The sequence below is a fragment of the Schistocerca serialis genome, chromosome 4, assembly GCF_023864345.2.
Source record: "Schistocerca serialis cubense isolate TAMUIC-IGC-003099 chromosome 4, iqSchSeri2.2, whole genome shotgun sequence".
NCBI lineage: Eukaryota > Metazoa > Arthropoda > Insecta > Orthoptera > Acrididae > Schistocerca > Schistocerca serialis.
The window spans coordinates 692,532,647-692,547,825 of NC_064641.1; the positions used below are offsets into that span (position 1 = coordinate 692,532,647).

The 15,179-nt window shown below is 41.6% G+C and overlaps 1 protein-coding gene across 1 annotated transcript in view; it reads left to right on the forward strand.

Annotated features, from left to right (window-relative positions):
• Positions 1-15,179, forward strand: part of LOC126474698 (uncharacterized) — a 282,698-nt gene that overhangs the window by 217,818 nt on the left and 49,701 nt on the right. Inside the window, exon 6 of the mRNA XM_050102175.1 lies at positions 12,767-12,916. Within this exon, the coding sequence (XP_049958132.1) occupies positions 12,767-12,916 (150 nt within the window). The remainder of the gene's footprint in view (positions 1-12,766; positions 12,917-15,179) is intronic.

Consider the following 15,179-nt stretch of genomic DNA (forward strand, 5'->3'; position numbering starts at 1 on the left):
CAAGAAACGCCCCAACACCATCCCCACCCAATCAACCAGCTCCAAGAAAACCCCCGCCTCCCACCTTCCTCACCCCCAGCCGAAGATCTCATGGATCTCTCTCCTACCCCTCCAGCTTCTTCTACCACTTCTTCTCCACCTACCCATACCTACATCTTCTCCCACCCCGACACCCACCTCCTGGATGCCCACAATCTCACTCTCCTATTCCGTAAGTACTATTCTACTGCCCCCATCTCCCTCCTTGTCCCGCGCCGTGACTCTGTCACCAAATCCACCAGCCATACCCTCCACATTGATATCCTTGCCCATATGCCAATTATCCTCTTTGGTCCCAAGGCCATCCTCACTCCTGCCCAGCCTGCTTCCTCGTCCCACCAGCCCCAACCTCCTCACCGCCCGCCGACCCTCACTGCCGTGAACACCAAGATCAGCCTGGTGATCATGCAGGCTGAGGTGTTGGCAGAGCTCAACTCCCGTCCTGACCTGGAGATCCGCTTGGCATGCCGTATTAACAATGCCGTCAGCCCTACCTTCTTGATGAGGGTCTTCAGTGAATCTGCCCCCTCCATTGACCCCCTCCTCAAAGAGGGAGCCCTCATCTACCATTGTAGATACAAAGTCGACCTCTCCTGTTCCCAGCCCCAATCCTACCACTGTCAGCATTGTTTAAAATACAACACCCACCTCATCCTCGACTGATGTGATCCTCCCACCTGCCCCCACTGTAAAGGGTCCCACTTCCTCCTCCAGTGCCCCAACCTAGACTCCCCCCCTTCCTGTAACACCTGCAACCTGCCCCATCCCACGTACTCACAGAAATGCAAATCCAAACATCCCCCCATCTCTCCTGAGCTTACCATTCCCGTCCGCCCTGTCGATGACCCCACCCACCCCGGCAACACCCTTCACCCACTCTCCACGGCCAAGGACGTTATTCACTTTGTAACCATCGTCCTTCAAAACATCCATTCCTTCCAGCACCCCCATACCCTGCACCAGATCTCCCTTGCCACCAGATCCGTCTTTCACCTCTACACCTATGCTATCTATTCCCACAACCTTGCCCACTTTACCTTCTCCCGTCTCAACACCCTAGTCTAGCCTCCCTACTATGGCGCGACAGCAGCACCGTATTCTGTTCAACAACATCCGCTCCCTCCCCACCAACAAACATCTCCTACTCCACACCCTCTCCCACCACCGCATGGATGCCTTCATCCTTAATGAAACCTTTCTCCGGCCTACTCACACAAATAGCACCTTCCCATATACCCTTCACCGCACCAACAATCCCCTTCCTGTTGAGCATGGTGGAGTTGCCATTGGCCACCTCTGCCATCTCCCTGTTCGACCTCAACCTCTCTTCAATGATCCTACCGAACACCTGGTTCTCAGTCTCTTCTTCCCCGGTCTTACCATCACCTGTGGCACCATTTACATCTGCCCTAATATCCTTAGCCCGTATGATTTCCTCACCCACATAGACCGCACCTTCTCCTCCTACGTGATTACCGCTGACCTCAACATCCACAGCCGCTCCCCTGCCCAGTTACGGCAGTGGCATCGGTTTATTGCCACCCTCCAAGGTGACCTCCTCCCTCTCCGTCAACATACCCACCCAGAATCCAATACCACTCCCGACGTAGTCCTTGCCTCCCCAAACCTCCTTGGGCACATTACTGCGGATATCCTTGACCCTATAGGTAGCGATCACCTTCCTGTCCTGCTCACCATATCAGGCAGACGTCGCCCTCATGCTGCCTACGACCCAGACGCATCCCCGAGACTCGTCCATTATTATTCCCATGCCAGCTGGGATGCCTACTGGGATACCATAGACACCCAGGTCAGACGCCACACTCTCACCTATCAGCACCTTAATGACATCACCCATGCCACTTCCTTTCTACACCGGACTTTGTCAGAGGCTGTTGAGGCGCACGTCCCCACCAAAGCCATCCACCCTCACCATCCTTCCTTGCCACCACAGGTCGTACTCCTCCTCCACGAATTCCGTCACGTTTACCGCTCCTTCCTCCGTACCCGGGACCAGGACACACTCCTCCGCCACTGGCAACTCCAACGCCATACTAGAAACATGCTCGCGGCCAAAAAATGCCGGGCCTGGTGACAGACATGCACCCGTCTTAATGCTTCACTGCCTATCAACTCCTCCAAGTACTGGTCAGCCTTCCACCACCTTACTGGCATGAAACCTTCTCCCCACTATCCTCTCCTACACAATGACCACCCTTTCCCAGATGATAATAGTAAGACCAATCATTTTGCCTCCCACCTGTCTGACATCCTTTCTAGCCCTGACAATCCCCAGTTTGATTACACCCTCTTCCCTGAGATCCAGGACCGCACTGACACTTCTCTCCCCCCTGGCTCCTAGCTTCCAGTAGTTGGGGGTCACACGACTGTCCGATCTCAACACCCCCATCATCACACCAGACACTGTCACCACATTACACACCAAATGCAACACGGCTCCCGGTCACGATCGTATTACATACCGCCACCTCAAAGAAGCCCCTCCTCTCCTTCCTTACAGTCCTAGTCACCCTCTATAATGTTGTCCTCTCCACCAGCTTCTACCCTGACCTGTGGGAAGACTTGCTGGTTCCTTATGTTTCCCAAACCTGCCAAACCCCCTTCTGACACATCCTCCTATTGCCCTATCAGTCTCACGTCGGTCTTCAGCAAGGTCCTAGAGTTCATCCTTACCCACCGCATTCACCACCACCTCCACCAGCACTGCCTCCTTCCCTTGACCCAATTTGGCTTCCGACCTTCCTTCTCTGCCGATGATCTCCTCTTTCACCTGACACACCTCCTTTCCACTCACCTCAGTTCCCATCGCGCCACCATCTTTGTGTCCCTTGACCTTGAACATGCCTACGACCATGTATGGCATCCCGGCCTCCTCTTCAAACTCCAGACTTACACCCTCCCCATCAACTATGTTCACCTGATAGCCTCCTTCCACTCTCACCGTCCCTCCTATGTTACCATCCAAAACGCCAACTCTTACACCTTCTACCCCTCTGCAGACGTGCCCCAAGGCTCCGTCCTTTCCCCTCTCCTCTACCTCTTATAGACGGTGGACATGCCACAGTCCCCACCACCCGTCCATCTCCTGCAATATGCCGATGACACCACCTTCCTTGCTCTTGCCCCCTCTCTCCAATGTTTCCAGTGCCTCCTCCAGTCCCACCTCGACCTGTTCACCGCATGGTGCAACCAATGGCTTCTTAAGATCAATCGCTCCAAGACCCAGGCAATCACTGTAGGCCGCACCACCCCCTCCTTCAGCCTCCTAGATTTCTACCTTACCATCTATGGCCACCCCATTGCCTTCTCCCACCCTCCAACTGCTGCGTTTCCTGGACCCCCCATCTCCTCACAGTCCAAGCCAAGGCATGTAACCGTCTCCGTCTCCTCAAACTCCTCTCTGGTCGAACATGGGGCTTAGACCCTTCCACTATCCTACATACTTGTAGGTATGATCCATCTCATCATACACTATGTCCACCCCGCTTCGATTTCTGCCCCCCCCCCCTCCACATACTACAAATCCTTGAGCACCATGCACTCCGCCTCACTTATCGCATCCGTCTCCCATCCCCCACGTGGATCGTTTATGATCTGATTCCCTTCCCCCATCTCCTCCTGTTCCTAGAACGAATATGGATCCTATATGTCTTCTGCAAACTGGATCCCCCCCCCCATCCTTTGGTTTCCCCCATCCTCTCCCACCCCAGCCTGCTGCTGCGCCTGGACCACAGTGTCCTGCCTAGTCTCCATCTCCACACTCTCCATACCCTCGCCCAAGGTGACTCCCGCCAACTCCCCCTCCCGGATGATGTCCTCGTGCCTTCCATCTACCCCTCCTACCATACCTAATCCCTCCTCCTTCGCCGCACCCTCCTCAGGGCTCCCTCTCTCCCTCCCTCTCCCCCTTCCTTTCTTCCTCCTTTTCCCCTGCCGAACACCTTCTTTCTCCTTTTCACCCCCCCCCCCCCCCCTGCTTCCAGCTCCTTTCATTCTCCGCTCCACTGCCCCCCTCCAGATTTCCCCCTACCGTCTCCCCCCCCCCCCTACCTTTTCTTACCCCCTCCTCCCTTCACCCGCTGGTAGGTCCCCTTTGGTGCAGTGATTTTTAACGTTTTCATTGTGATGTCAGTGTTACTCCAACACTGGGTTCAGCGCTTCGTTCCACCAGCACCAACAGTGTCGCCAGCATCATTCGTTTGTGTTCCCACTGGTGTTTTTTTGTTTATTGTGTCGACTCACCGTGTTCATTCTTCACATGCGTGTGTGGCTCTTGTCTATATTGTTTTTAAATCTACAGTTTATACTCATCTAATTTTTCCCCCCAATCACTTTATACCATTCTCTGTTATGTGTTCTTTTCTCATTTGACTATGTTGTTTCTTGGCTGAAGAGCGGCGTATTGTGCCGCTGCCAGCCCACCCCATTTTGGCTGGGGAAATAACAATAAAGAAAAAAAAATCCGACTCTTCATCTGCAACCAACCCACCACCCTGACTCACAGTGAAATATTTAGGACTTACTGGAGATGAAGAACCTTGTGCAGCATTGAGTAGCATGGAGGGCTGCATCAAAGCAGTCTCTGGACTGAAGACCACAACAACAACTGCCGTACCTGAATTAACGAGAACAAATTTCAAAAAGGATTATGAAATTGCAGCTATAAAAACTATTAATTTCAACCTGATTATTGCTACAGTTGCCGATTACCGTCTGGAAATTTTAAATTATTCTTAAACAAAATGCAGTCATTACTAAATAATGTAAATAAAATTGATCGTGAGTTGATAATCTGTGGCAACTTCAGTATTGATTTCCTCACAAATAGTAAAAACCGAGAGCCACTTTTGAACCTTGCAACATCCTATAATTTAATGGCTGAAGTAAAAGCTGCCACATGAGTAACAGAAACTAGTGAAACAGTTTTAGATCAATTTCTAGTCAAGAAAAGTTTACGCAACACTTCACAAAAGATTTCAGTGTGGGATTTGGCTACCATCTTGCTCAAATATTAAACTTAAAAATGAAATGCACTGTTATTACATGTTTGTAAGAACAACAAGCAGAAGGTATAATCAGGATAATGTAAACCACTTCAACAGCTTAATACAGAAAGAAAAATTGTCACAGGTTTACAAAATTAATGATATCAATGAAAAATTCTGCACTTTCATTGATACATTAATCCATTTCTTTCAAATTGTCTGCCCACTGAAAACTGTAACTATAAGGGGGAATTCTAGAACAAACAGTGTGATCACAATAGGAATAAGGGTTTCATGCCAGAAGAAAAGACAACTTCATGAAATGTGTAAATAAAAAAATTGCTCACATGAAATACACATATTCTATAAATAATACTCCAAGCGTACTAAGAAAAGTAATAAGAGCAACAAAAATAATTAATAATGATGAATACATTTATAATTCATATAATAAAGTGAAGGCTATGTGGAGTGCCATAAAAAAAGAATCTGGTGAACACAGACCATTGTGAAAAAATATAACACTGTCACAAAAAAAGTGACAAATGCCTTAAAAGTAGTCAACAGTTTTAAAATTTTTTTCACATGTTGCTGATAATACGATACAATCAAATTTACATAAGAGCACTCAAACCAGTGAATGCAAAGTAAGTGCTTGTAGAGGACCATGTACATCTGTTCTTTCTCACAAGATGAAGTGTCCCTGAACCAATCTTAAAGAAAAGTGCATCAAACCGAATTGAAATATTTACGCACTTATGTAGCTGCTCACTTCAGACCAGGACTTTACGTGATGTATTTAAAACATGTAAAGTCATTATGTATATTTAAAAAAGGTGAGAAAGATAATGTAAATAACTACAGATTAAACACAGTTTCCTCCTGCATTTCAAAATTATTAGAAAAAGTAATGTTTGCCAAACTTATGAAATTTGTAAATAAAACAATATCCTGTGCAATGAACAACATGGATTCAGAAGTAAGAGATCAACAACAACTGCTGTTTATGAGTGTATAAATTCTATATTAAGCTTAATGGACAAGAAACAAGAATTAATAGGAATTTAATGGACAAGAAACAAGAATTAATAGGAATATTTATTGACCTTTCAAAAGCTTTTGACATTGTGGACCACCAGATTCTGCTGTCAAAGCTTGAAAAATATGGTATTTGAGGTTTGTCCATCAACTGAATCAGATCCTTCGTGAGCAATCATAAGCAGGCAGTGTGCATCAAGCACACAAATATCCACCTGTATCTGAACACGTATCAGACTATAAACAAATTGAATATGATGTACCCCAAGGATCAGTAATGGGGACCCCTTCTGTTCCTGGTGTATATAAATAATCTCAACTTAAATCAACTTAAATGTGGATGCACACAAAACAGATCATATTTGCAGATGATACCACAATTGTACTTAAGGGAGACAGCAAAGAACAATTATGGCAATCAGTAAACTCTGTCACAAAACAACTTAGCAGTTGGGCCCAGAATAATCAACGTGTAATAAGTAGTAAAAAAATGGCTGCGCTGAAATTCCACAACATTCTGAATAAGGACATGTTTATCCAATTGGTCTTTATCAATGAAGAACTAGTTAGTAACGGTACTGAAACCAAATTCATAGGACTAGGACTGCACAGCAATGTAAAATGCAATAACCATATTGAATACCTTAATGCAGAACACTTGGTTTAAGAATCATGAAAGAAGGTTGTATACGTGGAAGAACCCTGGAGATACTAAAAGGTATCAGATAGATTATATAATGGTAAGACAGAGATTTAGGAACCAGGTTTTAAATTGTAAGACATTTCCAGGGGCAGATGTGGACTCTGACCACAATCTATTGGTTATGACCTGTAGATTAAAACTGAAGAAACTGCAAAAAGGTGGGAATTTAAGGAGATGGGACCTGGATAAACTAAAAGAACCAGAGGTTGTACAGAGATTCAGGGAGAGCATAAGGGAGCAATTGACAGGAATGGGGGAAATAAATACAGTAGAAGGAGAATGGGTAGCTTTGAGGGATGAAGTAGTGAAGGCAGCAGAGGATCAAGTAGGTAAAAAGACGAGGGCTAGTAGAAACCCTTGGGTAACAGAAGAAATATTGAATTTAATTGATGAAAGGAGAAAATATAAAAATGCAGTAAGTGAAACAGGCAAAAAGGAATACAAACGTCTCAAAAATGAGATCGACAGGAAGTGCAAAATGGCTAAGCAGGGATGGCTAGAGGACAAATGTAAGGATGTAGAGGCCTATCTCACTAGGGGTAAGATAGATACCGCCTACAGGAAAATTAAAGAGACCTTTGGAGATAAGAGAACAACTTGTATGAATATCAAGAGCTCAGATGGAAGCCCAGTTCTAAGCAAAGAAGGGAAAGCAGAAAGGTGGAAGGAGTATATAGAGGGTCTATACAAGGGCGATGTACTTGAGGACAATATTATGGAAATGGAAGACGATGTAGATGAAGATGCAATGGGAGATATGATACTGCGTGAAGAGTTTGACAGAGCACTGAAAGACCTGAGTCGAAACAAGGCCCCCGGAGTAGACAATATTCCATTGGAACTACTGACAGCCGTGGGAGAGCCAGTCCTGACAAAACTCTACCATCTGGTGAGCAAGATGTATGAAACAGGCGAAATACCCTCAGACTTCAAGAAGAATATAATAATTCCAATCCTAAAGAAAGCAGGTGTTGACAGATGTGAAAATTACCGAACTATCAGCTTAATAAGTCACAGCTGCAAAATACTAACACGAATTCTTTACAGACGAATGGAAAAACTAGTAGAAGCCAACCTCGGGGAAGATCAGTTTGGATTCCGTAGAAACACTGGAACACGTGAGGCAATACTGACCTTACGACTTATCTTAGAAGAAAGATTAAGGAAAGGCAAACCTACGTTTCTAGCATTTGTAGACTTAGAGAAAGCTTTTGACAGTGTTGACTGGAATACTCTCTTTCAAATTCTGAAGGTGGCAGGGGTAAAATACAGGGAGCGAAAGGCTATTTACAATTTGTACAGAAACCAGATGGCAGTTATAAGAGTCGAGGGACATGAAAGGGAAGCAGTGGTTGGGAAGGGAGTAAGACAGGGTTGTAGCCTCTCCCCGATGTTGTTCAATCTGTATATTGAGCAAGCAGTAAAGGAAACAAAAGAAAAATTCGGAGTAGGTATTAAAATTCATGGAGAAGAAATAAAAACTTTGAGGTTCGCCGATGACATTGTAATTCTGTCAGAGACAGCAAAGGACTTGCAAGAGCAGTTGAATGGAATGGACAGTGTCTTGAAAGGAGGATATAAGATGAACATCAACAAAAGCAAAACAAGGGTAATGGAATGTAGTCTAATTAAGTCGGGTGATGCTGAGGGAATTAGATTAGGAAATGAGGCACTTAAAGTAGTAAAGGAGTTTTGCTATTTGGGGAGCAAAATAACTGATGATGGTCGAAGTAGAGAGGATATAAAATGTAGGCTGGCAATGGCAAGGAAAGCGTTTCTGAAGAAGAGAAATTTGTTAACATCCAGTATTGATTTAAGTGTCAGGAAGTCATTTCTGAAAGTATTCGTATGGAGTGTAGCCATGTATGGAAGTGAAACATGGACGATAAATAGTTTGGACAAGAAGAGAATAGAAGCTTTTGAAATGTGGTGCTACAGAAGAATGCTGAAGATTAGATGGGTAGATCACATAACTAATGAGGAAGTATTGAATAGGATCGGGGAGAAGAGATGTTTGTGGCACAACTTGACCAGAAGAAGGGATCGGTTGGTAGGGCATGTTCTGAGGCATCAAGGGATCACCAATTTAGTATTGGAGGGCAGCGTGGAGGGTAAAAATCGTAGAGGGAGACCAAGAGATGAATACACTAAGCAGATTCAGAAGGATGTAGGTTGCAGTAGGTACTGGGAGATGAAAAAGCTTGCACAGGATAGAGTAGCATGGAGAGCTGCATCAAACCAGTCTCAGGACTGAAGACCACAACAACAACAACAATGCAGAACTGAGCAAGATGTGTTACCTTCTTTGCACACTAAAATCATGCTATAGTGAGAAAACAGTAATGAATTCATATTACACCTACTTCAATTCTTGCCTTAAATATGGAGTCACTTTCTGGGGAAACTCTAAAACAGCTAATAGCACTTCCACATTACGAAAAAGGGCTATTAGAATCATGTTTGGATAAAAACCTAGAGACTCTTGCAAACCCCTGTGTAAGATATCTGGAATTCTTCCATTACCATGTGCATACACTATGGAAACCCTTATATTCCTTACAATAAATGTAATAGGCAATGACAGCAGAGTGCAAAAAAACTGTGTTATACATGATTACTTGACTCGACAAAACAAAACTTTACTTATAACAAAAGGGTACTGTCCACATGGGAGTTAACTTTATAATAAACTTCCTGGAAACATAAAAGGTATTACTGAGGTGAAAACCTTTGGAAAATCTCTAAAATCATGTTCACAGCATCACTGCTTTTACCCTACTGAAGAATATTTAAATTTATGATGAATGTTTTATAAATACTTGCAGTATAAAGTGTTTTTTTTAAACTGTAAATAAGTATGCCTAGTAATCACTTTCAGAAGTGTACTTATAACTTGGCTTGTCCAGTGTCATATGCAAAATATGCTTTTATATACAACAGGGTTTATACATGCAATACAGTACAAGGTATACAATATTACATTTAACATTCCATGAAAAACAACAATATAATACAACATACACAATATTATATACACTAGCATGCTATATTACAATATGATTTATAATATGATACATCTTTTATGTAACTTAATTATAGAGTTGCATTTTCATATTCGTTTTCTTTCTGAAAGATGCAGATCATTCACAGAGCCTCTTCCAGGCTTCTCTTTCCTTCCACAAGCATCTCCTGCCATTTCAGTCCTCTTTGGTTCACATAATCCTTCACTTGGTCTCTCCATCTCATTTGTGGTGTTCTAGTTGGCCATCTTCCAGTTTCGCCTTTCTAGGGCTCTCTTTGGAAGTCTTTCTGGTCCCATTCTTTTAACATGGCCAAACAATTTACGCCTATTTCTCTTCATAGTGCTCTTTAGGAGCTTCATCTGCAGTGTGTTTTACATTGTTTCATTCTTTATCCTGCCTCTTCTCATCTTACTCAGAATCCCATGCAGAAAGTGCATATCTATTGCTTGTATTCTGCTCAGATCTTTCTTTGTCCAAGTCCAACATTCTGATCCATAGGTCAAAACTGGCAGATAACATGACTTGCATTTCATGATCTTCGCATTGGCAGGTATTTTACAGTTTCTAATTATGTCCAATACACAATAATAAAATTTCAAACAATTTTTTATTCTGTCAGAGCTTTCATCCTTGATGTTTCCTTTTTTAGGTAATTTACATGCTAGATACTTGAAAGCATCTACTTCTTTACGAGTTGTTCCAGTGTAGATTACATCCTTTATTTTTTGATTTTTCCTGCTGATTTTCATTACTTCACTTTTTGTTAAGCTTATTTACATGCCTGCTACTTCAATTACTCGCTGCCAGGTATTTAGTTGTTCTTGCAGTTTCCACTCATTTTCTTCCCAAATCACTGTATCATCTTCATGCACTATGATTTTCGTATCATCTATTGTTGACCCTTGGAAGACTTTGCTTATGATGTTATCTATGATTATATTAAAAAGTTCTAGTTAGAGAGTACTTCCTTGCCGACCCCTCAGTCCATTACAAGACATTCTGAGTTTTTGCTGTGTATTATAACACATTTCAGGGAATTTTTGTACATGTTTCTTATTCTCAGTTGAATTCCTTCTGATATTTCCAGTCTATTCAGACCTTCCCATATCTCTTCCCTTCTAACAGTGTTATAAGCCTTTTTATATCTGTGGATGTAAGCAGATGTCTTTCCCAAATTCTCATTTCCTTTCTGCAACCTGTCTGGCTGTGAATATGGTATCTACAATTGATCTTGCAGGTCAAAATGCTTGTTGCTCCTGTCTTAATTGTAGTTCTATCTTGTTTCTGATTTTCTATAAAATTATCTTTTCATAAATCTTCGTGCAGTGGCAAAGTAGTGCTGTTTCTTCTGTAATTCTCCCAGAGAGCCTAGTTGTCCTTTTTAAAGATAGGTGCAATAATTGCCTTCGTCCAATCATCAGGAATCTTACCGTATGTCCATAGTATCCTCATTACTCTATGCAGCCAATGAATTCTGAAAGGTCCTTCAGCTTTGATCACTTCCACTGTGATGTTATTTACTCCAGGAGCTTTGCCATTTTTCGTTTCTAATGCAGCTTTCTCTACATCCAACATCTAGAGACCTTCTCTTCTTATTTCCTCTGTGGTGGTTTTATTTCATTTGCCTCCCTCTGCCTTACCACTTGTATTAGTTTCATCCTGTTCTTCATATAGTTTTTGGAACTTTCCATACTTTCAGAACTACTTATTCCTCCCATATGGATCTTCCTTCTTTGTGGATGAATCTTGAAGTATTTTCTTTCTGCTTCCTTCTGATACCCAATGTGTGGTATAATGTCTTCTTTTCACCCTTGAAACTCTACATTTCTTTTGTGAATTTTTCCTGAGTTGTCATCTTAGCAAGTGTTATCATTTTCGTTGCTTCACTGCATAGTTGTTACCATTTGTCTCTATTATTTTCCATTCTGTTTATGTACCATTCTCTTCATGCATTATTCTTCTTCTTGACTGCTTCTGCAATCCTTGTGTTCCACCATGGAGTTTCTTTGTGTCTGACCTTTGTTGATGTCCTTCCACATGTTTCTTCCAGTGCCTTAACTACTAGGACTTGTTGGATCTCCTCCTTTCTTCCTCTGTGTGTTTCCTCTCATCTTTAAGAAGCTTTGTATCAATCTTCTCCCTGTATATCCCTTGGGCTCCTCTATCTTTCAGTTTCCAGCAAATGATTTTCACCTATGTTTTCCCCCAGCATGTACCTTTTTTGAATTTCATTAATGTCTCTACCAATAGATTTTTGCGCATCTTTCTCCCGTGTATGTACCTTTTTTAAAAAATTTCTTTAGTGTCCCTGCCTACAGTCAGTGGTGTCCATTGAGATTACTACTTGGTAGTACTTTCACTTCTGCCAGGCATCTTCTGATTTCTTCATCTATTATTATATAGTCTGTAATGGATTTCTGTTCCAAATTCCAACTGTATCTTGTAAACAGGGGAGTCTCTCCTTTCTTATATCATACATTACCAATTATCCAATTATTTCTCAGATATGTGTCTAGTAATACCTCACCTTCCTTTAATTAAAATACGCTAATGTTTTGAGGTTGTCAGTGTCCTTTTGTATGCTCAGTGGGATTTTACTGGAAATTATTATTCCAGAGTGAATAACTTCTTTTTACCTTTTTTTTGACAGTTACTAAATCTTTGTGAAGGCTTTGCTTCTGGCTGCGATTGTCACAGTTAGTTAGGTAAAGTTTTTTGTTTTTGATTACAAATATCGTTGATAAGTAGATGTAACTTATTAACAAATGTCTGTCAGTTATTTACTTTTTGTGATAAACACATTCCTTCATTTTTCATTGTAAATGGTGTAAATCTGAAATAAGAATTTATGTTACTTTTTATATTAAAATACAGTAAATTAGGCAGCTGCACATTTTCAAGTTAAAATTTTGTGGTAAGAATAATAAATTAAGTAATTTTTTTCTTTCCTCACTCAGTTTGGAACAAATTATTATGTCTGTGATGATAGCACTCTACAATATTTTAAACGGAAGCTGAAGAAGAATCTGAAGTTAACAGTGTGGAACTTTAATTCAACAACATTAGCTTATCAGCTAACTATGATTGATAGAGATCTATTTTGCAAGGTAACTGTACAGAATTAATTTTGTCTGTTTTTCTTAGGTACGTTAGGATTGATAAATATTTTAAAGAATAAAAGCCTACCTTTTTGCTGGAGAAATATCATTAGTAAAGTAATATAGCATTCTAAGTTACCACTCACCCAACAGTTTCCTAGCATTTAAATAAATTAACAATAAATAGGTCATGAATGAAATTTTCAGAGTGTGCACTGATATCAAACTTCCTGGCAGATTAAAACTGTGTGCCTGAGTGAGACTTGAACTCGGGACCTTCGCCTTTTGCAGGCAAGTGTTCTACCAACTTAGCTACCCAAACAGGACTCACAGCTTTAATTCCACCAGTACCTCGTCTCCTACCTTCCAAACTTCACAGAAGGTCTCCTGTGAAACTTGCAGAACTAGCACTTCTGGAAGTAAAGATATTGCTCAGACATGGCTTTGCCATTTCCTGTTTTACATCCGTGAAAGTTCTCCTTCCTGATGGGATGTGCATACCATGGAAAAAAATTATTACTTTACATCTTAAATCTGCAGAGCCATTCATTTTCAAAGCTTAAAGTGGAATACACACTGCTTGTATGTGAAGCATTATATGTTCATGAAGCAATGTAGTGGGTTTGTAAGCAGCTGTGAATGACTTAGCACAGTGATTAAAGCACTGAAATTGCACTTGATGAGAGGAAAATTCAAATCTCCTCCAACCATCCAGGTTCAGCTTTTGCATGGTTCCTCCAAATCAATTAAAATGAATGCCAAGGCCCATTTTTTGTGCTTCATCTCTAAATGTCATCATCAGCAAAATGTTGATCACTAATCGTACTTTTATCTGAGGGTTGGAACTTATAGTGGCAACTATTTAGTCACAACTTCTACAAAGGAGTTACATGTTTTCACCTGTTACTGTTCTTCAAAGTAGTCACCAGCATTGTGTAGAACTCTTATCCAGATATTTGTAAGGTGCAGTATACCATTAGCAGAGCCTGTTCAGTTGATGGTGCGAATGGAGCGGTCTACTTACTGCCTGTCAAATCTCTGGAACAGTTCTGAAGCGAATGCCACAAAGTGGTTCCTTCATCTTTGGAATCAAATCAAAGTCACAAGGACTTAAGTTATATTACTGTTCACTTTTGGAGCATCACCTGCGACCAGCTTTGCGAAAGCAGTGGCAACACTTTCTACGCAACCCATCCTATCTTTTGCAGAACAATGCGTGGTCTCATACAGCGCAAGCTGTGGCTGCTCTGTTTGGTCCATGGGACTGGGAAGTACTGTACCATCCACCATACTCCCCAGACTTAAGTCCTTATGACTTCGATTTGATTCCAAAGATGAAGGAACCACTCCGTGGCATTCTCTTCAGAACTGTTCCAGAGATTTGGCAGGCAGTAGACCGCTCCATTCACACCATCAACAGAACAGGCTCTGCTAATGGTATACTACACCTTTCACATGGCGGGCGATGGGTTCTAAACAACGCTGGTAACTACTTTGAAGGACAGTAACAGGTGCAAACATGTAACTCTTTTGTATTAGTTAATAAATAGTTGTAACTATTTAAGTTCCAACACTCGTATGTTGGCTTAGGCACAATTAGTTGAAAGAATTAATCGTTACTGATTGATCAGTGTTTGTTGTTGGTGCCCTGAATTATTCTAACACATTATGTGTCAGTAAGTTTGTGAATAGTAATGTTTATATCAAAACTGTAATAAAACTATTCTTACTGAAAGTTAAACTGTTTTCTTACTTCCACATTCAGTCCTCGGTTCACATTCTGTTCGCAGCATGAAAGATAATGTATGTAGTTTGTTCTCCTTTGTTTTACTACAAAGAGTAAAGTACTATCAACCCACAAATTACTCATGGCTGTGGCTTGGCTATACCAGTATTGATGGCTGTTAGAAGATTTTTTGACAATGGAAATGGAAACAGTGTGCCTTTAAACTTTCTTTTTACTAACTGCTTTTCAGGCAATAGGAAATGAATGGGTACTTATTTGTTTTTGAACCCCAAAGATTTATATGAGAGAATCTGTAGAAATCTGTTTTTATACATTTTGGTTATGGATTGTTATACTATGTTGTATTGCAAGTTTCTATGTAGTTTTGTGCTTACATTAGTATCTTTCTGTTTCTTCTTTGGAGAGAGCTGTAAAATAGGTTCAACCTTCTGCATTACTCATCAGTACAAATAACTTGAAATAATTTTTAATCATATGAATATAAAGTTTTTCAGGTACTGTGGTGTAAATATCTGGGTTGTGGAG